Source organism: Scleropages formosus, chromosome 10 (genome assembly GCF_900964775.1).
Source record: "Scleropages formosus chromosome 10, fSclFor1.1, whole genome shotgun sequence".
Classification (NCBI taxonomy): Eukaryota; Metazoa; Chordata; class Actinopteri; order Osteoglossiformes; family Osteoglossidae; genus Scleropages; species Scleropages formosus.
In genome coordinates this window covers 5,105,808-5,129,576 of record NC_041815.1, presented here as the reverse complement: position 1 = coordinate 5,129,576, position 23,769 = coordinate 5,105,808, and the positions used below count along the sequence as shown (strand labels likewise).

Here is a 23,769-nt window from a genome sequence, read left to right as displayed (position 1 = left end):
CTCATACCGGCAGTATTATTAGTGCCAAGAACAATTATAAAGCTTTTGCTTCAGCTCTTGATTGTGTGGACAGTTAGTGGAAATGTATGGATCGGTGGTCGAATAAACAGAAAGGGAAATTTCAGGTTTTTAAAAACTGACCTCAGAGCCAGGTTGTTGCTCTGGTGCAGTCCGAAGGCGGTGGGTTAGAAAGGGGGTAAACTTTACCCCGACATGGTAAAGCCCATAAGGATTAAATGAGTGCTGGACAGGTCATTCAAGAGAGCAGAGGCTCACTGGTGCAAAAGAACATCCCTGAGACAGGGACTGCCAGCAACACTGCCGTCTGAAACGTTAAAGAACACCTTGCTTGCAGTGTCCCGTTGTAGCAAATGCTTTTCTGCAAATCGATGTACAACTTTTACAGAGTGGTGTTTATCCAAGGTGACTAACAATGCAAGATATACGAAGCTAAACAGTGTAACGCACACATTACAGGGAATTTGCTTTCCCTAATTCTCCGCAAACTGTTGGGCGAAACAGGAGCACCCTCAGGAGACCCAAATGAACACATGCAAACTGCACACAGACTGACCTGCATTCAGTCCCACACCCAAACTCACAGGCAAGCACCTTGAGGCACCAGCACTACCTGCTGCACCACCGTGCCACCAGTGTTGTGATGATGTGAGGGGCAAAGCAAAATTTTGTTCTATTTCAAGGAGGCAATGTGAGGATATCGATGGTATTGGTTTCCTACTTTCATATTTTTCTTCTCAAACCCGTCTGGAACGGAGGAATCACATGGATGCAGATCCAAAAGTGTCTGTATTTGTTGCCATTTTTTGTTGCAAGGCCCGGTTTCCATTGCTTAAACCCAGCACCTGGAGGTCTTGCTTTGCCGACACCCCCTTCCCCACCTCCCCACCCACATTCGGTGTGACCCTACCATCCACCCAGCAGTAATTTAATCCACTTGAAAGAATGCTGATCTGTTTATTGTTTTCCCTTAGCGCTATCCCAGCCAGTTCTGCGCCAAAGGCCCTATCATGTGACACCTCAACCCCTAACCCATCAAATCAGCTTATGTTTTTACCAGCAAGGCAAAGTTCGAGAGATCCCGTGATTTGTTGTTAATCCCCATTTCGAGTTTCTCGGAACACATAATACTTCCACTTTATGAAATCACTTTTTTTTGCTTTTAGGAGTTCCACTACCTGGAGGGACACCTGCTCCTGTAGTGAGTAGCAGCCTATAAAGTGTGCTTTACTCCACGAAAAACCATTTCATAGAAACGTGCTTCTGTCAGCCTGTGGTTTGGGTCAGATACGTTTCAGGAGTGTCTCCTCATCACAGTCATGGATGAGCTTTTTTTTTTTCTCTGTCCTTCCATGTAACTCCATACCCACATCAGTTCTGCTCTGTGAAAGCCAGTGCCCATACCGTGCCGCCATGGACAGGATGCAGGGCACCGTGACCCGATGCTGCTACACGCTACTTTTTCACACCTGAATTCTCCTGAAGTTGCACTCTCTCTCAAAGCAGCAGCTCATGTCATCTGCGCTGCTGAAGTTAAGCTCAGTGGGAGGATGCGCTCCTTAATTTAACCATTATAACTATCTGCACAGTTGTGATTTTCCCTTTCGGGTCTCTTACTGTGACCAGTTTGCGCTTGGTCCGATCAAACGGATCGCAGATTTTCATCCCGCTGAGGCCAGCCAGAGGGAAAGAGAGGGCCCTTGATCACCGTGGTAACGGCACCCCCGGGGACTGGTCTGCTGTTGGTCACACGGGGGAGGGCTATGTTCAGTCACGGCCACGGCGGCGTCTGCGCTGTGTCATCCTGTCAACCGGGGGTGTGTTGTCGAGCCCTGCGTCCTGTTTGCATGCATGTGTGTGTTTCGGTGTGCGTACATGCTTAGGTATATGTTAAAAAGGAAAAATATTGATCCAGAGCATAGGGCGTAGCACAAAATGGGAATTGAGCTGGACTCGGAGTACTAGGGGCCATCAGACTGAATGTGCATAACTCACTGCAGTTTTAGTTTTTCTGTTTTCAATCTTCCCTCGCATTCCTCCCGTTTTTAAGGTTTCTCCTCGCGTCGTGCAGGCGCGCTGGCGTCCGTGCTAGGAGGGTGACCACCATACTGGGCAAGTGACCACCGTGCTACAGGGGTTCCTGCCATTCTGTGACAAATTACTAGGGAAAACACTGCAAGGGAAATGTACCATTTCCTTCAGCATAATTTATTCATCCTTAATGCATATGTTAAATGACAAAGACCAGATTTGCTCTGTTATATTACGTTGTTTAAACTTTTATTTAATTGTGCGTGACTGTAACGTTGGAGTTGCTATTAATTATAGTTGTGTCATGAATTAAAAAAGCAATGGGAGGATAAATAATGCCTGTATAGGCGACCGCTGACAGTACAACTGTAATAAAGGCCCGTGGTTAATTAGGGTCACAGTGATGCCATGTGCTACATCTGTTTCATACAAACATTGGCCCTATAGAGGCACCCCAGCTGTTACAGCAAAATGGGACACATATTTCAATTAGGAGCTAATGCCTTGTTGGACGCAGTTGTCTGCTCGTACAAATCACCCCTTACAGGCCACACAAGTGAGCCTGATCACTTCCTGGACTCATTTCCCAGTCTGCTCTCATTTCCCCATCTTGTTTTTTCAGGATGTCACTTGTCAGACTGAAAAACAGTCACCCAAATATTGGGAAATACCCCGTAACTTTTGCCGCGCGAAATGTTAGGTTTTATCATTAGACCCCTGACTACATTTGAGCGATGGTGCGATGTGGATATAAAGTTGATTTAGGGGATCTTTTGCACACATCTGGATGCACGCAAGGCTGAAGCCCACGCACCCACCCACCCACCACACCCCAGCTAGCCGTCTTCAGCCACGCTCCTCCGCCTCCGACCCCTCGTGTTTCTGCTTCGCGGTTTGTTTCCCTTGGCCGTCCCTCAAGTTCGGCGTAGCAGAGGGCAGCCAAAAACAGGATGCGTAGGCATATGAGTGCCAAGCATTGCCAGTTTGCCTTTCCTCCGCGACGGGCAGATTCTCTCGAAAAACGTAGTCGCCGAGCACGTTGCTGCTCCCGCTCTGATCTGATTACGGTCCAGGTCTTTCGGCCGCCGTCCCGTTTCTTTACCTCCAGCCCCTCACGTGCGCTCAGGCCAACACTTCCATTTAAAAAGGGGTGGAGCTCTGGCAGCGAACCGAGAATAATACGAACAGGAACGATAGCGAAAATAAAATAGCAATTTCACTAATCAGCTGTTACTCGGTGCATTTGCCGTGTTTATTTTTGATCCTGCGTTTGATTTAATTGCGTAAGAGCAAAAGAAATTTCAGGCTACTTACTGCGAATGTGCATTTTAATGCGGTTTATATCTGATGTGTTATTATCTCATGTTAAGTGGTGGCGCGGTGGCGGGTACGGTGATGGGAGTCTGAAACACAGGCTCAAAGATTTTTCTGAGCTGCATCTGGAGAATAATGGGGCATGTAATGAGACTTGGCTTGAGAAATGTATTAATTTATCATTGATAATAGTAATTGATTTATTAAAACGAATATTGCATTGCCGCGTCTGTAAGAGTCGAACAGGCGGGATGAATGCGGAGCCGCCGCAGGTGATGAAGCTGGACTTCGTGGAGCCGCCCGAGCGCCCGGTCACAGGCCTTTCCGTCTCTGTTCCTGCCCCTCGCTGATCTCTCAGGGATCATAGACCATTTTTTTTAGATCGGTGGCAGATAGCAGATTTTTTTTCAGAACTTATTGGGCTTTTGATGTCTCCGGACTCCGTGACCCTCCGTTTCTTTATTGGATTCGGCCTTGTAAATTTAAGCGACGAAAAGCCGAAGCCAGCAAGGAGTCGGGGCCTGTTGCATTTTTTTGTTCTTACGGCCGTAGTTTTCATCTACGGGGGCAGGTCGAGCGCCTCTTCTGCACCAGAGGCCAGATTCGGCGGAAGGGAAAAGCCCATTGTTATTTCCATGTGACTCGGCTTAGGTCTGGCAGCGCTGGCCCAGAGTTGCAGCATGTAGAGAAAAAAGGAATCTGACCAGTAGGAACCTGACCAGAGTGGAGAATAACTGTCCCGCTGCACCCTGCCTGTGACACCGCCACCTTAGAAAGTCTAACACTAGATGTTGGGAGCTCTACTAGCCCTTTCTAGGTTTTACTAAATGACAAAATTAAATCATGGTGCATCTCGACTCCGCTGATAGGGTTACGCAGGCAAGTGAACACAGACGACTGCAGGATTTATTTTGCTAACTGAATCTTTTCAGAACCCTCTTGAGGTCTGCGCACGAGCCATCGAAGTGACGGATGAAGTTTTCGCTATAAAGGATATATTCATGTTCAAGCATTACCAGATGATATTAAAGTTTAAGCCCTTGGCTTTTTTACATTAGACGATAATACTTTCCACTGCTCGGTTTCCTTTTTAATGACGGAGTTACTCTTTTTTTGCGGCCTTTTTGAAGATAATTTTGAGAACGAAGAGACATTATAACTTTGTACCTCAAGAAAAGTCCATAATTACAGTGGGAAAACTTCAGAGATCAGGAGCTGCTTTTTTAGGGAAAAAAAATCTATGTGGATGCTATGAAGGGAAAGTTAGGCTTTCCTCTGCTGCTCAGCATTTTAAACTGAAAAGCATTGCTGCATCTTTTTCTCTGCCATTAAAGTGTTTTATCCAGCGCATCTGAGTCCGAGCATTTCACTAAACAGTGATTATAAATGTCAAGTGTCTGGTTACACAGCTTGACAATTATGAGCAATTTCTGGAGTTTAATACAGTGTTAATTTAATATTTTTAATCTGTTGGATACGCACATAATTTAAATATGTATATTTTTTTCATTCATGGGGGTTTGGCCAGGTCTTGCTCTCCGGTGGCTCTGGGGCTCGAGTCCCGCTCGGGGTACCTTGTGATGGAATGGCGTCCTGTCCAGGGTGTGTCCCCTCCCCCTCCAGCCTTGCACCCTTTGTTGCCGAGTTAGGCTCCGGCTCGCCACGACCCCACTCGGGACAAGCGGTTTCCAACAACGTGTGTGTATTTCATTCATACGTTTACTGCTTCTACCATTGGTATTAAGGTTTTAGGACACTTTGTTAGAAGAGCCATAATGCACAGATGTGTTTTTACAAGCACAAATTTGGAGGTGTGTAACTTTTGATGCACACACTAAGAAATCGCTCAGATTTTCGGGCAGCTAGGCCAAATTGGCTCTTCCACGTAAGCAGAATACAGGCTGTGGCTTGACGCCGGTCTCCTGGAGCCTCCTTTCACCACGTGTTGTCAGGCTTACATTATAGATCTAACAGCCACCAGCCCACATACAGGATGAACGTGGGCGCCTGGGTGGAAGATAAAAGATGGAAAAGGGCAGTTGTGGTCAGCGGGTCGGGAGGGAGCTAGCAGGGCATTTGGCTGACCTCTGACCCCTCACAAGAGACCTCACATGCTGGACGGGCCTGCCAGTGAATGGACTGGAGGTCCCTTGTTCCTCCTGGGAGGTCTGTAAAGGGTCACTCCACTCAGCTGAATGAGGAGGCACGTCCTGCTGCTCCCCCATGGCAGAGTAAAACAGAGCTGTGAGCACAGACCTGTGCCCTAGAACAGCAGGATTTGTGCTTGTGATGTACAAATACATATTATGTAATGCAAACCATTGCCAAAGGTATTTCCTTGGCTTACAAGTGTATAGCCTGAACCTGCTTATAAATCTTGATATCTTATGAAAAAGTAGATAGGTAGGTAGCTACTGGAATGTGTGCACTATGACAGCAGCTGTACAAATAAGCTCTGCTTCAGAAGTATAAGCTGTGCTTAAATAACCATGTGTACATATCTTAGCCCTTATCCTGTTGTGAAATGCACTTTTTTGCTCAGCTGTATGTCGTTTCAGAGAGAAGCATCTGGCCAACTCATAAATGTAAATATCTAGATTTACATTTCTTTATTTAGCAGACACTTTTCTCCAAAGTGACTTCCAGTGAACTCTATGTAGTGTGATCAGCCCACACACCTTATTCACCAAGGTGACTTACACTGCTAGATACACTACTTACACTGGGTCACTCATCCATACATCAGTGGAACACACACACTCTGTCACTCACACAGTATGGGTGAACCTGAACAGCATGTCTTTGGACTGTGGGAGGAAACCAGAGCGCCCAGAGGAAACCCACACAGACACAGGGAGAACATGCAAACTCCACACAGACTGGGGATCGAACCCACGTTTTCTCGCACCACCCAGGCACTGTGAGACAGCAGCGCTACTTCAACTCCATTTCAATGAATGTGCTAAATGCGAATATGCCGGTAATGATTACGCTGCCCGCAAAATTGATCTGCATAGCCATATGACCTTCAGTACGATCCAAGTTTTTTTCTTTTTTTTTTCTTTTTAGACCTTGGTGTAAGCCCGGGCGCGAACAGCGTTTCTTGGAACAGAGTCATGGTTAAATGCAGCCTCAGTAGAGCTAAAATACTGCTCTGAGGTTCACTGGGATGAAGAAGAGAGTGGTTTGTTTACAAGTCTCTAAGTGACAGTCTATGTTTACACATGTGATTCCAGTAGGCTGGAGCAACTTGTGTTCCATGACCTCCTCAGTTTCCGGTGCCTTGTGTTAACACTACTAATACGTAAAGGATGTGACTGAATGAAGCCCTTGGAGGAAGGTGATAGCCTCCGAAAGAGCAGAGTAATAAACAGTGGCTCTGTTTGCTTTAACATTGTTTAGCTTCAAAATGTGACAGCGCTGATGAGCCCAGCATGATCCGAGGAGAAGATTAATGACGTGATGAGACTTTTACTGCAGAAACTGGCTTGGAGCAAACTGCAGAGTTTAGATAGTGTTGAAATAATGCTAGAATTATGTATTTGGCTTTAAGAAACAGCGTGGTGTTTTAAACACTTTCCTTTTGGTTCAGGGCAGAAGGGCCTGGGTGAAATCGTTTGAGTTTAGTACATGTCAGTGTTTTTGCCCAAGATCGCGTCGCATGTTCTTTTCCCCTTTCTTCTCTCAGCACTTCCACTTGCTCACGTTTCGGTCACCCCTCGACTCGTTTTGTCTTCTCCTTTCAACCATCGACCCGTTTCCAGCCTTTGTCTCGCGCCGTGCTATGTTTCCGCCAGAGCCATTTGAACGGGTCTGGCACACAAGGACGTCGATCATTCCCCTGTAGTGGGTGTCACCGCGGCGTCTTCGATTATCATAAATGACTATCAGCCTATTGAACAGGCCTGTCAGGGTCCTGGCTCTCTCAGCAAGATTTATGGCCTCTGTGGGCTTCTTCGATCTCCTCCCTCCATGGGCCCAAGGCTCTGTTGTGCTAATCCACATTTAATGAATCCAGCAATTCTTTTAATGCCAGTACACAACCCGCAGACCATTTTGTCTGGAGTATCTGTTACCACCCTGGTTTTTTGCTGGGGCTTCGCCACAGGCTAGGGTTATTAATGTGGAGGCTGTAGGGGGACCTAGTGCTTATTCTCTTTAGGCTGACGTGCTCATTTTGGCTGATTCCTGTTCAGGACCTCAATGTCCACCTTCCACCCAAACAAGGGAATATGAATAGATTTATTATTATTATTATTATTATCATCAGTCAGTGTTAAACTTTACAATGATTCACCCATTTACACAGCAGGATGTTCTTGCTGTCAGTTCAGGAAAGTAACGGTACTGCAGCAGAGGTGGGATTTGAAATAATACATTTGATATGTAATGGTAATGGCCCTGTGCTGCCCACTGAAGCAGTCGACGTGTGATAATCGTAATGTTTTGATTGCTATTTGGTTGCAAGAGCTTTGAGAGATTTAAATGTACCCTTTAAAGATTTAGGCAGCTAAGTGTTTTATTGAATCACTTTGGATTCAGTTGAGAATCTTTATTGAGGCTACAGCAAGAAGGACCCTCTTCTGAAAAGAGCCTAATATTTCTTGGTTTTAGTGCCACTATATATCGTTTACCAGAACTGTTACTGTTCGACCAAATGTCATTTGAAAAACAAACTTGGTGCATTTCAGGGGAGGGGTTGGTCGCATTCAGCTGCTGGCGGCATTGTGATGTCTGATTTTGAAGACTTAGTAAGAGTGCTCTTTGTCCAATGGAAATGCCTTAAGGGGAATTATTGCAAATAACAAATGTAAGAAATTGTTAAAAAGATTTTCAGTCACTTAGTCAAAATTAAGGGTAAGTCAGTCAGATGTTTTTTTAATGGGTGCCAAATGCTCCTCATACAGTATGTGGATCTTCATTGTGTCACATGAGAGGTCAGTATAATCTGCCTGTCCTTTTTTTGGTATGATTTTGTTATGGATAAATAGGGTCTTTTAATCATCTGTTCTGTTTTTATTCTTCATAGCATCCAGTCATTTCAAGGTATTGCCTCCCATCCCTTCCCATTACATGCTTTCTGCATTTCTGTTCCCCTGGGTTGCGTATCATTGGCAGGTATCCGTATCGTCGTGTCACTGTCTGCCTTAATTACTGTTTTCGTCGGTCTGGGACAGGATTAAAATGGACGAGTAATTTGCAGCAAATATGCCTATCTGGGTATCAAATCTCCCATCGCAAAAATGGAAAAAAAACGGGAATGTCTTATGAGCTGGGAAACGTCGCCAGCCCTCTTTCTTCCCTTAGATGTGCTTCCCATTTCCTGCACCGCTGCTCAAAAGAAGGCAGCAATGGCGAGTCGCTGTCCTGTCGTTAACAGTGAACCGCCGCCTTGGCCTGCTTCCATTGGACATGTGCTGAGGGGGGGCACGAGAGTGCAGGGGTGGAGGGGTTGTGCTGGGCGGGGAGGCCAGACTGCATTTCAGATTTGGCTTTCTCTGCCAAATCTCAGCAAGCATAAGTGTGTGTGTGTGTGTGTGTGTGTGTGTCAACTCTGTGTTTGAGCATATATACAACATTTCATTCTACTGTATACAAGCTAGGGGGTACGGTGGCGCAGCGGGTGTGTGTGTGTGTGTATACAAGCTATATAGAGGAATGACAGTAAAAAAACAGCTTGAACTTGATATGCGAATGCTAAATAATTCTGGTGTCTCAACTTAAAGTCACGGCTGGGACCAATAGACCATTTGTAAGTGGACTTGTTCATAAATCCAAAGTCCCTTTTACCATATGTCTCACACGCATACACACACCTTCTCAGAAACCGCTTGTCACGGCAAGCCAGAGCCTAACCTGGTAACACAGGGTACAAGGCTGGAGGGGGAGGGGACGCACCCCAGACAGCACGCCAGTCCGCCGCAGGACACCCCAAGCAGGACTCGAACCCCAGACCCGCCAGATGTGGGAGCTGGCCAAACCCACCATGCCCCCGCACCCCCCGCACACCCCGCCATATGTCACAATGAATTAAAAGTTTAATAACACCAGTGTCTCTCAATTTATTTGCCGGTTAGATTCTGTAAAAGTCTCGGATAAAGCTATAATACATTGCATGTACGTTTACTCTTTTACATTTATTCATTTAGCAGATATTTTTTCTCCAAAGTACATTTCTCAACAGGCCAAAAGCTTTAGATAGACAAACAGTTGGCGAAGTACGGTTAGTTTGTCACGTAGTGCTGGAATGTTTGCAACTCAGACATTCGCAATACATCCGTAAGAGCCGGCGCGTTCATCGCTTTGTCTTCACGTCCGTGAATATCCGAGCGCGTCTGTTGGAAGTGGCAGCGCAGGAAGAAGTACCGTCGGCAAAGACGAAGGGATTCAGAAGTGATGCATGTTGGGATGGGGATATGCTCGCGGAGCAGGCGCCCCGGTCCAGTTTACAGACGGCTATCGAGCGCGACTTCCACGTGGCGTTGCGGTTAACGCCACATCACTGGGGGTTGTGGGGGAGACGGCATTTCTGGCGCCTGCCGTTTGCGCTCCGCGCTGCCCTCCTGCAGCGCCCGCACATGCACGGCGACCACGTCTAGAACGCCCCCTCATCTTCCAGCTCGTGGTTCACATTAGCCCGGAGCCTACACCCGTTCTGCCCGCAGTCAGCTTTTCTGCAGATCAGCACCCATCTGTTCTAAGGGGTGGAGGTGAAAATAGCGGCAGATGAGTTGGAGCCTCGCTGTCAGTTTCAGGCTGGGGTTCCTGCCACGAACCCCCCCCCCGCACAGCACTTCACCTATGCAGCCAGGACTCTTCAACATCTAAAAAAAAAAAAAAAAAAAAAACTCTGTGCACGCACACACGCGAGTGTGTGTGGCAAACGGGGGAATAAACCTCAAACAGACTCCCAAGTCCTAAATTAGGTTACGTTGCTGGCCTTCACTTTAGGCGTGACCCTTGAATTAACTTTAAATGGAGTATGGAATTAGTAATGCTCTCTGGGTACGTTTTCAGGGGAGAACACATCAAGCTGAGTTAACTTTCGTTTAAATACAGAATCTGTCCAGCAAGTCTTTACATCATTATCTTCAATTTCCTTTTCCCTAACCCCTTACCTGCCATTCTCTCTGTTATTCTTCTTTCCTTCCCTAAAAGAAGGAGAGACGATCATTTAATCCGGTTCCAGCTCACTATTAACATAGTCCGTCCCCAAGGTTGTAATTTTTCCATTCACTGAAAATCGTCCTTGGGTCGGAGGGCCGTATGACTGTCCTATTATTGCGTGCTGTGGGAGATGTTTGAAATGAGATGCGTTAAAGCGCAGGCTCTAGAAGGTTTTCGAAATGTTATTGCAATGCAGGGACAAGGTTCCTCCGAAACGCTTCCCAAAAAAAAAAGCACGTTGTCAGCCTCCCTCCGGTGGCAGCGGTTGAGAGGCATGATTCAACACCACATGCTGGACTTCGTACACGGAAGAATAACAAACAGCTTAGAACCCTCGGAAATGCAATCCTCCAGCGGATGGTTAACCCACCTTATTTGTTTATAATTCAAACGGACGTATCTGTGTAGTGTTTTGCTGTACTGGGCAACTACATGTACAGACAGTGCTCTCCAACGGGTAATTTTCGTGGTGCTCTTTTTTTTTTTTTTTTTTTCCACTGGCTAAACCAGTAATAACCGCATATTTAAAATCCCCGCAAGGCAAGTTCATTCATTCCGCACCTCGAAAGAAAACATACTCTGTGTGAGCTGAACACCGATGGATAGAGATGAACATGAGTCCCCCACCTCCTTGTGTGAAGTGGTTAATATAGACTTCCAGACAGGGTTTTTAACATTTATTTTTCTTACGATAGTGAAACCTTCCTGTAGAAATTGCCCCGAGGGCTTGTGGGAAGCATGGCCACCGTGCTCTTTGGCAGAATCCGCCCAGACCGTAGGGTTCGGCAGCAGTGATGTCAGCAGTGAGTCCAGCGCAGGGGCTGTTCCCAGAAACCCCCCCCCCCCCCCCCCCCCCCCCCCCCACACACACACACACACACACACACACACACACACACACACACACACTGCCCTTCCTCCTAATTGCACGGCGTCCGATTTCGTCCCTCTTATTTCCCAACGTGTCCTTCGACCGCTTGAGTCTCACTCCGGGACAAAGGGTCACACTTGCTGTCTTTTTTTTTTTTTGTTCAGAGTGACACCAAGCTTGTAGTGAAATTAACTACTGTGTGTGTCTGTGTGTGGCGGTGAATTCGTGCGTACGAGGGCTTTGACTCGGTGGGTCATTGAGACACGTTTAACGTTAAAGAACAACAGAAGTTACAGGCAGTACGCAGCATTAATGAATCATTTTGAAGAATACACAATAAACCCTATAGAAATAGCACAATTGTCTACAGAGATGTGTATGACCATAAGTAAGTTAAATGAGAATAGCAGGGGCAGAACAGAAATAAGTGCAGTAAATAACACTTTAATAAATGTAATATGTAATATTTGAGGGGGGTGCGGCGGCGCAGTGGGTTGGACCGGGTCCTACTCTCCAGTGGGTCTGGGGTTCGAGTCCCGCTTGGGGTACCTTGCGGCGGACTGGCGTCCCGTCCTGGGTGTGTCCCCTCCCCCTCCGGCCTTCTGCCCTCTGTTGCCAGGTAGGCTCCGGTTCCCCGCGACCCCGTATGGGACAAGCGGTTCCGGAAATGTGTGTGTGTGTGTGTGTAATATTTGAATTAAAATGTAATATTTAGGAAAATATGCTGTGTTAACAGGGGGCGTGGCGGGTCCTGCTTTCCGGTGGGTCTGGGGTTCGAGTCCCGCTTGGGGTGCCTTGTGATGGACTGGCGTCCCGTCCTGGGTGTGTCCCCTCCCCCTCCAGCGTTACGCCCTGTGTTGCCGGGTTGGGCTCCGGCTCCCCGCGACCCCGCTTGGGACAAGCGGTTTCAGATGGTGTGTGTGTGTACTGTGTTAACTGTGAAGTCTTAACGGTTTTCTGTTTTGGATTTTTGGAGCTGGACCAACAAAAAGAAACTTGATTTCTGTTCACGTGTGATGTGGGTTATAACGTGCAGCTCAAGGACTGAAGAAAGGATGTTGCATGAGGGGAAAAATATATTAAATTATCAAATAATAAAATTAAATGACAAATTGGATTATTCCCTCCACCTGCTCCCTCTCTCTCTCTCTTTCTTCTTTTATGTTCTGTAATCTTCTTTAATCGTTCTGCTACAATCGTTTTCAGGTAATAAAGGGTTTGAATTCTTCGTCTGGTCTTGCAGGGTTAGGCTCCGGATCACCGTGACCCTGCTTGGGACAAGCAGTTTCAGACAATGTGTGTGTGTGTGTGTGTGTGTGTGTGTGTGTGTGTGTGTGTTTGTGTGTGTGTGCGCACGTGTCTTCACCAACAGGCCAGCTTCCAGTTCGCAGGCGCTCTCCAGTACTCATGGATCACCGTCTGTCTCTCTCCATCACTTGGAGACTCCTGGTCCAAAAATAAATGCAAAACAATTTTCCAGCGCATATGAAATTATTTATTAATGCAAATGGGGAGAAAAAAAAAAAAAAAAACTTGAAAACGGAGAAGTTCCCAGCCTTTCTGCTCCTGCGTCAACACTGGTGAATCATTCTCCCAATAAGTCTTCCTCTGTATTCCCTGCAGAGGGAATCAGGTAAATGAGGCAATTGGTCATTAATTGAGCGTTGCTGTAACACAGCTACACTCCCTGCCCTGGCAACAGCGCTTTACACTTTATTGATTTCTCTTGCAAACCAACAGTAAGCCCTGAAATAGACATTTTCGGAAGAAAATAGCAGAGGACCTGATCATTAAGGCAAGTGTGTTGCCTCTGATGGTCATCGGGATGCTGAAGGGGTTACCCCCCCCCCGAACATATGGCAGGTCAGTGAACTATTCCCTCCTTCCTGGGGCCGAGCAGTCCACCTCCAGCCCGGCAAGGCCTCTACGCTGGAACGTCTTCTCTGCCGTGTGCAATCGATGGTCTCTCCATCTGGGCTGTGCCGAGTGGACAAGCGTTTCTGCTGGACGATGCCCAATAAATATGCTCATCCTGACCAAGGCTCTTACTTTCTTCTGGATATCGCCTGTACCGCAGCCCCTTGATTTTGTAAAGAAGCTGTGACCTTTCCTTCCAACATGGTAGCTTTCTTACTTAGTCGCATACATGCATTAGTAAACGAGCATGGACCGTACCTGTGGGTGTGCATTTAAATTCTTTGCATTTATCTGACACTTTTCTCCAAAGTGACCTATGAAGCATCTCACACACATCAAACACACACATCATCTGAACCGCTTGTTCCATACGGGGTCGGGGGGAACCGGAGCCTAACCCGGCAACACAGGGCGTAAGGCCGGAGGGGGAGGGGACACACCCAGGACGGGACGCCAGTCCGTCGCAAGGCACCCCAAGCGGGACTCGAACCCCAGACCCACCGGAGAGCAGGACCCAGTCCAACCCACTGCCCCACCGCGCCCCCATGAAGCATCTCTTTTTAGTAATTTATCCATTCATACCGCCGGGTAAATCTCATACTGGAGTAATATAGGGTAGGTACCATGCTCTAGGGTACTGCAGCAGGAGGTATGATTTGAACCTGGATCCTTTGGATGGAAGGAGGTAGCAAGTCCCTGTTGTCTCTAAGTTGCATTACTAACGCATGTTTAATGGATTGGCAGCATTTGTGTGGGGATGTGACTTGGCAGCTCACCCTCGGAATGAGCCCGCTTTCTCATTTCGATTCAATTCAATTCAATTTATTTTTACAGAGCGCCCTTCTCATGCAGTGACACATTTCATTCCTATCCTGCCCCTTTTACAGCCTCGACGGTGCAGCTGGATACAGAGAAAAAAAAAAAGATTAACAGAAAAACCTCTGGCTTTCAGCGTCTCTCCACTGAGACAGACAGGGATGTGTTTTACTACATGTGGAGCTTGCAACAGAGCGTTAATTCAGAAAAAGAGGCTTTTCTTTGGAAAGCGGGTTTCTTAGGCAGCGGAGGGCCCGGAACGAGGCTTTCGCACTGTCGTCTCGCGGTGCGCACTTTGGTTCCCCAACACCGACCGCTGATTACGAGTGTGTCCGCCTCGCCGTCTGCCAGCTCGCCGTGAGGTCTGCGCTTCAGGGTTCAGGGTGCCGGAGGCCTCCCTGCTCTGCTGCATGTGGAGCAGAGCCAGGACATTGCGCCGGAGGCGACGGGTCCGTTCCGTCCACAACCCCCCCCCCCCCCCTTTCTCTCTCTCTCTCGATGGTGATGTCGAAGGAGAAGCGAACCTACATATAGAAACCTACTTATAGAAACGCCAAGATCTTGTCAAGATGCACCGCTGGCCTTTAAACAATAGTGGCAGTGAAAGAAAACCAGCTTTGAGCAGACTAGCTTGTTGCCAGTTGTTGGTTTAGGAGAATCTCCAAATCTGTCATTTTTTTTTTTTTTACTTGTTCTAATTTTTTAAATGTAACATTTATTTAGTCAGTTAAGGTCAGTTGAAATCCAGTTCTCATTTTCAGCGACGAAGGCAGCCTCGCGCGCACGGGGACATCGTAACGGCATGTCTCTGGACCGCGGCGGGAAACCGGAGCACCTGGAGGAAACCGCAGAAATCGTGAGCTGGAGCACGGCTCGAACCTGTAGCTGGGAAGCAGCTCACGCGCGCTGCTGTGAGCACCATCCGAAATGTTAAGAGCATGTGAATGTGGCTCGTGGCAAATACGATCAGGTGGTTCTTTTTTGCAACACCTCCCCGCCAAGTGATCAGCGGCAGCCAGCCTGTTACCCGTGACATAGAGCCCACCAAGTCTTGCCCTCGGCAGCACACAATGTCCTCTTTGTTAAAGCCTCTGGACTACGGGCCACACTTTCACGCCAGTGTCCACACGGGGTAGCAGCACAGCTAGCCCAGACCACGTCCTGCCGCACAGCGCGGTGAGATCCTCACAGCACCAGCCGGTGGGTTTTCACATCGCCGCCTTGGCCGAGGCTCCTCAAAAGTGCTACGGTGGAAAATTGCGAGCGCAGCCGGACAATGGCCTCCCGCACACGAAGCCATTGCCATGGTGCCTGAATGTGCTGAGCGGCGCCCTGCTCCTTGTCTGTCTCACTATAGCTGTTCTTGCTCTTTGCGGCTGCTGCTGTACATTTTGCTCTGGGCCGCTGAATAATATCTTTAAGTGTTCATAGGAAGCAGTAATAGGGGATGGCACAGTGGCACAGTAGTCTCACAGCACCTAGGTGGTGTGAGGGGACATGGGTTCGATCCCCACTCAGTCTATGCGGGATTTGCCTGTTCTCCCCATGTCTGTGCGGTTTCCTCCAGGTGCTCTGGTTTCCTCCCACAGTCCAAAGACATGCTGTACAGATTCACCCATAGTGCGTGTGTTCCACTGATGTATGGATGAGTGACCCAGTGTAAGTAGTGTATCTAGCAGTGTAAGTCACCATGGTGAATAAGGTGTGTGGGCTGATAACACTACATAGAGTTCATTGGAAGTTGCTTTGGAGAAAAAGCTTCTGCTAAATAAATAAATGTAATAAAAGACAGAATGACTCATTTTGCAGCACAAATCGTGTGGGCACCTCGCGGTTAACAACTGTGACTGCAGCACGTGAAATCCAGCTGGGTTTTGCTTCAATCTGTGTGGTTACTATGAGCAAACATGCTGTCAGTCAGAAGGAAGTACCATGGTACAGCCCAAGGTACCCCTTGGCACACTAGCAGTTGCCTGGTGTGCAAACGCAGCATCCGCTCTTCCCAGCAATAAATCTCCGCATCCAAATGGTCTGAAAATGCCGGCTCCGAATGCTGGAAAGGGATGGCCGAACCCCAGTATGCACCAGTTGTCTTTGGATTTCTCTGCTTTGTTTTATGAGGGGCCCGTCCAAGCTAACCATTCCCATCATGCCTCACTCCCAAACACGAAGGAAGCACAGACTTGCAGCCACTGGCTGCTGTTTCTTCTGTCTCCTGTTTTTTGAACTTGAAGCCAAAGTATAGCACATGACAAATCAGATTTGCTCGATGAAAAACAAGATTAATCAACTCTGCGACCATTGTTATGTTGCAACTCGGAAAATCTGCCGCCAGGTTTTTGTTAGGGAGCAACGCTTGCAAAACCCCGAGCCTTACATAAGCCGTGAAGAAACTATTGAGAAGCTTCTGAGCAGCTCGCAGGGCGAGCTGACGTTTTGAAGGATCTGAATCCCAGCCTTGTGACGTTTACAGTACAATTAACAATGAATAAGATGTGGCCATCTGTCGGGGGGGTCAGCGGTCAGTGCGCCGAACTGCCCACCTGCCCATCTGTTGAGCCAGCAGTTCTGAATAGGGCCGGAATTCCTTCGCTGCTTCCGGCTGCAGTGTTCGTTCATGGCTGGAAATTGGAAACGGGTCCTTAATCCTGCTGGTGCCAAAAGCCTCTGCCAGCCCGAGTTACATGATGACACCTCACATGTGTTCGTCTGCTCGGGATTTTCAAGTTGTTTCCGTACCGTGTCGCACCCAAGATGCAGCATGTGAAGAAAGGAGCCTCTTTACATTAGACTCAGTCATGCAGGAGACACTTTTCTCCAAAGCAACGCACAGTAAACAAAAGTGCATTTCACAATGGAGAAGTTATGGATGCGGACTTGCAAAGCTCGTAGCGCGGTCAGATCGTCTGATCCCGCCATTCTTTGCAGGCGCACATTAATTAGCTGCATTTAGAGCTGGGAGTCCGGTAGCAAATGTGAAGATAATCATGAAAGATGCCGTTGTGCAAGTTTACATTGCTGTTTGGAGGTCGAGCGAGAAGCGGGTCCTTTTTGAGAGTCTTCTTAAACGTCGAAAGGGATTCGATCGTTCCGAGGGAGTTCATTCCACCACATCAGAGCCAGAACTGAGAACCTGTGGACTTTAGATTTCAGACATCTTGAGAGTGAGACCACCAGGTGGCCAGAGGTGGAAGAATTTATAGCTCTTGCTGGAGTCGAGAGTCTGGTTTTAGGAGATTCATCACGGTATAACGTGAAAATATTGTGCGCTCGTTGTAATCCAGGCCAAAGCTGACTGCCTCGTAGGTCTAGGTGATTCTCACCACCTCCCACTCGAGTCCCTGGGGACACTGTGGTCAGAGGAAGCATGTCGAACGGTGCCTGCAGGCGGTCCAGAAGCGCACGGTCCATCTGCGTGCGGTTGGTCTCCATCCACCCGTGCAGCAGCACGCCTCGAGGCCTGGTGAGCGGGACGGGGCCTAGAACCACAGCTTGCCGCCTGTTTGCTGGCGCAGCCAGGGATTGGGATAAACCCTGTCCCTAGCTGCCCCGCATGGGAGGGATCTTTGCAGGCTGCCAGACCAGCCTGCTGCCCAGAGGCACGATCAATACTCTCTCAGCAGGGGACACAACACAAACATTTCATATGCGGTTAACCTTTGTGAAACACAGAGACGTGAATAGGTACTCATTAGCTTAGTGATTGCTCGAACCCCTCTGTTTTCCTTGAGTGGTTTAAATATTGAGTTTGCTATTGTTCTTGTTCTTTCACGATCGAGCGGTCTGATATATTATCCTCCCGTATTCTCATGTTCCTTACCCGCTAATGGAGTGCATGGAGTTCAGGGATATAAGTTTGGGATATAAGTATGGGAAATAGCTTAGTTGTGGAGGAGTGGGATTAGTGTGGCTGCAGTTTCGATGTCAAGTCCAGCGTGCGCATGCGTGTATATTCGTGGACAGGAGATTTGTAGCTTAGATTGGGGGAGGAGGGAGCAACTAAAATCCAGCTTGTGAAGCTGCAGTGAGAGTTAATTGCTCAGTTTCCAAAACTGTATCGCTGTGATTTTCTTCACCGCGCAACACTTTGTTAAGAACAGTCATTTTTTTTCTACCGCTTTAAAGCACAGATATAATTTTTTTCTCCCGAAACGTTTTGTAGCACCATGTAGGTTTGATAGTCCTTCAGACGGAGCTGGTGATTCGTAAGAGTTTGGCCGAAAAGCGGAGACACGGAAAGAACGAAATTCCGAATTTTCACTTCTCGGCAAGTTTCTTTCCTGCGTCGCATGTCATTTTCAGCACCAGGTGTGAGATTGTTTCTGGGGTACTGCCGGTTTCGCGTTATAAATATTTAATACAGGCATTGTCCGAGTGCCAAGATTTCGTGAAACCTGTGCGCCCAGAAAAATAAATATTTCATGCCATTTTCTGACTAAAATGGAAAGTGATCTGGCATCGCGGTTTGCCCTGAATGGCGTCCACATACACGGCCAGCCCGTCGCTGGAGAGGAAATACTTTTCGTGGAGTGTAGCTGGGGAGGTGTGTTCTACCCTGCGGGGATCTCGCCGATTTCCCCCCCCCCCCCTCCCCGCTACACCTCTGCAACTTTTTCTCAGCTGGCACCTCCGACTTCATTTACACACATTTACAGAGAGATGCAGTGTTCCCGTTATCAGTCAAAATGGCCTGGAAACAATTATTAAAGTGTTTGGCTGATTGAATGGAAGGAGACTTATAGGAGAAAATTCAGGACATTCTGGCAGGGGACTGCTAGAGACAAAAAAAAAGAATCTAATATAGCAGAGTCACTGGGGGGTGCGGTGGTGCAGCGGGTTGGACCGGGTCCTGCTCTCCGGTGGGTCTGGGGTTCGAGTCCCGCTTGGGGTGCCTTGCAACAGACTGGCATCCCGTCCTGGGTGCGTCCCCTCCCCCTCCAGCCTTACGCCCTGTGTTGCTGGGTTAGGCTCCGGCTCCCCGTGACCCCCGTATGAGGCAAACAGTTCTGACAGTGTGTGTGTGTGTGTGTGTTAAAGTCAACTTTATTCTCATTCTGCCTACAAGTGAGTTACACATACACGAGAATGAAATTCCGTTTCTCTTTGGACCTCCGTGCCACACGAAACACACAGTGCAGTTTGTAAAAAAAAAAATACAACAGAGAAGTGCAGAAAGAAAACAAGACAGTGCAGTTCCCAGGGCAGAGTCTGGCAACAGCGTAACCAATATATAATATACAAAGTGGACGTTTTATACATATATACTGTATATATACACACACACTGAAACTGCTTGTCCCAAGTGGGGTCACAGTGAACAAGAGCCTAGCCCGGGAACCACAGGGCACAAGGCTGGAGGGGGAGGGAACACACCCCAGACAGGATGCCAGTCCATCACAAGGCACCCCAAGTAGGACTCGAACCCCTCACCCACCAGAGAGCAGGAACTGGTTAAACCCGCTGCGCCACTGTGCCACCACACCCCTGTTTTCTATATTTTTACACATATACTGCATATGTGTAAAAATATAACTACAAATATAAATTTAATAAATACAAAAGGATATATCGGACGTGTAATTTAACTGTAAACTAGAACAGTTAGACACTGGAGACTAGAGACACTAGACAGCTAGGTGGCTGCAGGATCAGTAATAAGTTAAATAACTGTTCAGTCACTGTTTTGAGTATATTTCAAGTACGGTGTTGTCAATTTTACAGGAGTTACTTTTGCCGCGTACCTAGGGTGGCACTCCTTTACGCTGCTCCGATGTAGCTGAATACCCAGCTCAATACCCAGCTCAATCTGAGGGTCTGGTGGTTGACTGGGGGCATGGTTCAACTCCTCCAGAGGATGTGTAATCCAGGCTCACACTTGTGCATAAACGCAACAGTTGGCTCTTATCTGACTATCTCAAAGGGCAGTGTGATACGAGAGACAGTTGGACGGCACATCTCGGTTACGGTCACACTGGCTTACCGAAGCCCAGCTCCCTGCTTCTGCTGAGTCCATCTCCCACCGCCCTTCTTTCCTCCTCTGCCATCCTTTTGGCAGTCCTAGCACTCTCACCGCCACCGCTCGCATTGTGCAAAGGGAGGCTCTCGTTCGCCAGGCCTCCCTTCCCAGCGTCCCGCTTGCCATCTGCCGCCCCACAAGGCCAAGATCCACCTCCTCCCCGCAGCGTGTGCTGTGCAGTCTCACCAGCGACGCGGAGCCTATGAAAACATCCTCCAAAGGGCGACTCTTACCGCTTACCGTGGAGCGCTTGCTCAACCGGGCTTCCTTTCCACTCCGGTTAGGTACTCTCCGTCTAACGGCTCTGCGGCGAGACCTCGGCGAAAATGATTCGTCATTTTGCGCGGACACTCGTCCCACAAACGTATCCTGTTTTATGCACCATTTAAAAAGGGCAAAAAGGCTTCTGTCGAGCCCGCTCAGCCTTTTCCCCAACGCTCATCCTGTCTCCCTTAGCAGGAGAGAACGTGAAGGAAGGAGAGTTTTTTTTTTTTTTTTTTTTTTTCTTTCCACCAGCACGTGGGTGCTTCACCCGCTGTGATCTCGTTCCAGAAGTGGTTTGGGCCAACACTTGCAAATAATTATCCCTGTAATGAGGGGCTGGATCTGATTGGCTTGTTTGCCTCCTGTCGCCTTGGGAGCCGTTGCTGCTGTAATGGAGACAGGCGTCTGTGGAGCCCCTTTGGTCCCAGCAGCCCCCCAGGCTGGCAGTTTGCTAAGCAGCAGAGATCGGTCCTAAATTGCTTTACATTGTGCTGAATCGCACAGCTCTCAGCCGCACGGTTCCGAGCGGCACTTTTTGTGAGGTCGCATACAATTTCTTGCTCGGTTGTGTCTGCGCGCAAGCGTCACCTTGGCAACCTGATGCACGGGCTTGGCGTTATAGAGACGTTATTTTCCGTGACCATGCCATCCAATTACACCCCCTGTTAACTTCTTGTCGCTGTCCTACGTACACCCACCGTGGGCTCGTGAGACAGGAGGAACGCACTGCAAAAGCGCCGTGTGCGGTAAACTTGCAGGTGTGCGTCAGGAGCTGTGCTCTGGAATCGAGATGCCAGCCACGAGAGGCCCGATCTGTTTTTTTCATCTGCTCTGTCGCTCCAGCGAGCTAATCGCGCTCGGTCTTTCCTGACATTTCTGATTTCTCTTCTCTTTCTTTAACCGCTAGCTGCTTGACGGTCCTGCCGGAATAAGTACTGTCGTATTTTTACACGCACACGTGCTGCACCAAGGAATAGTGTTTTGCTTTTAAAGAAAACATCTTAAATGTTTCTTTGTTTTTCTTCACATGAAGCAGGATGTCTGAAGCAAGTTTACCCAGGTTGCTGTATCAAAGCTATTGTATGTCATCTTACGCTAATTCGACTTTTTTCCTGCATCTCTTTAGGTGACAGCAACAGATGCTGACAGTGGCTCTTTTGGCTCCATATCCTACTCCATCGGGACAGGCATCGGCAGCACTGTGCCCACCCAGTTCGCCGTTGGCAAGGAGACGGGCCAAATCTGCGCTACCGTAGCCCTGGACCGTGACAAAGGCCCCCCGACCTACGACTTCACCATCGCTGCTGTGGACGGGGTGAGCGGATGATGCCGCAATTGCACAGCCACACACACACGCCCTGTCACTACGGTAATAGAATTCTCACTGAAAGAAGGTCCTTTTGAACCCAGTGCTGGAGGGGTTCTCCCAAGGGCTATTGGCCAGAGTGGTGCTATGAAACAGTAAAAACGCCGTTGACATAACATTGAGTAAATGTAATAAAACTGCCAAATGGAGTTCCCCAGCAAGAGCTACCTTAGCCGTAGTGTCCTGTGTGCTTCAGGCCAAATTGCAGTCCGTAAAAGGCAAACCTAAGAACGTAAGGGTAAGAATGGCAGGAAGTTGCAACATTCATGGTAAAGCCATCAGAGAGATGGAGACCGGGCTGTAACTTTTAATTGGCTGCACCTCAGGCCACTCAGCCGGGTTGCGACCACCCTCTGGGCTTTTTATGACACACCCAAAGAAGCACAGGTACTCCTGAAATTGGTACAGAAAGGAGAGATGAAGCGAGATGTTGTACTCGGCGAGTACGGGAAACTGGAGCATAATCATATTATTTTTGACTTTGCATGTTAAAAAAGGAAAATCTTTCCTTCTTCCCGGCCGCAGCTGTCCTGTCTTGCCGCAGAAGGTGACAGGCTTTGTGGGCTTCTGTTGCTTTTGTTCAAATTTGAGTTGATTGAGTTCTGGGGATGAGATTCGCATGCAGACCCCGTGGCTCTCTTGGGCTATGTTGGGACACCCCCGTTCAAGGCCATGTCGATCCTGAAATGTTCATTGCCCATCAGTCCTGCCAGACCTAATCCGAGCTGCAAGTGAATAAATAGTTCACTTTTGCAAGGCAGAAGGAGGATGGGACTGTTCTGAAGGAGGGCGGGGTGTTCTAGGCTATTAAATTCATTACCGGTGATGGTTGTTTTCTTCCTCAGGGCGGTCTAAACTCCATGGCCTATGTGAAAGTGTCCCTGGTGGACGTCAATGACAACCGGCCAACGTTCTACCCAGTCCAATACGCTGTTAGCCTGAGCACACAGAGCGCGCCCGGCACATCCGTTGTCCGGGTGACGGCCCATGACCCTGATGCTGGCGACAACGGCAGAGTGACATACCGCACTGTCCCAGGGTGGGGTTCCAGCTACTTCACTCTCAACAAGGACACAGGTTGGTAGCCCTGCTCGCTGTAACAACATCTGTTTTGCTGCATCACAACCCAATCAGCATATACGGTTAACGGTACTTGTGACTGGATGCTGGTTTCACAGTCTGAATAATTTTCCACGGCCCCATAATGATTTTGAGGTACAGCATGGAAGAAGTTTAAGTGCTTCTCTGCATGTGCTGTCGTTGAAATCTTATCAGAAGTGAAATAATCAGACTTATTTTCCCTATAGTTTTATCTTGCCTTATTAATGTTCCTAACCCTCCCCAGGCGTCATCTCCCTGTCACGTTCCCTCCATGGGAAGGCCAACACTGTCATCCCCATGGTGATCGCTGCGCAGGATGGAGGTGGCCTCACCGCACCTGTGAACGCGCAGGTGAACATCAGCGTGGTGGCTGGTTTGGTGGCACCCCCCGTGTTTGAGCAGACACTGTACCTGTTCACCGTGTCTGAGGATGCACTGCGGGGGACCCAAGTCGGGGTGGTGCGAGCGAGCAGCCGGGCAGGTGGGTGTGCCGTTTGTCATTATAACTGGAGCAAATGAATCCCACACCAATAAATTCCTGGGCAGTATGAGAGGGGCTTCAGGTGTGCGTTTTGCGCGGCAACAGTTATTTGTTTGAGGCTCTGCTCCAAAGCGGATTATGATGTTTAGCTACTTATAAGTACACATTTGTGCTGCAGAGTAATCTTTCCTGGAGCAATTTTGGGAGAATAACTTGCTCAAGGGTGCTGCCGCAGGAGGGGGGATTCAGTCCTGTGTTCCGAGGCATCGCCTCTCACCGTTATGCTACCTGCTGCCCCTAGAAAGTCTGTCTTCATCGTGTTTCCATCACTATGTACTGTGGATGTTTGGAGCTTTCCGTCATACGTTTATGATTTGCAGGTTTCTAGGGTTTATTCAGCTGGGGCT

General features: G+C 48.4%; 1 protein-coding gene across 1 annotated transcript in view; it reads left to right on the top strand.

Moving 5' to 3' along the window:
- The window catches only part of LOC108941801 (protocadherin-16-like), a 97,659-nt gene that overhangs the window by 50,491 nt on the left and 23,399 nt on the right, over positions 1-23,769 (top strand). The window contains exons 3-5 of the mRNA XM_018764662.2: positions 21,541-21,729; positions 22,626-22,857; positions 23,126-23,362. Coding sequence (XP_018620178.2) covers positions 21,541-21,729; positions 22,626-22,857; positions 23,126-23,362 — 658 coding nt within the window. The remainder of the gene's footprint in view (positions 1-21,540; positions 21,730-22,625; positions 22,858-23,125; positions 23,363-23,769) is intronic.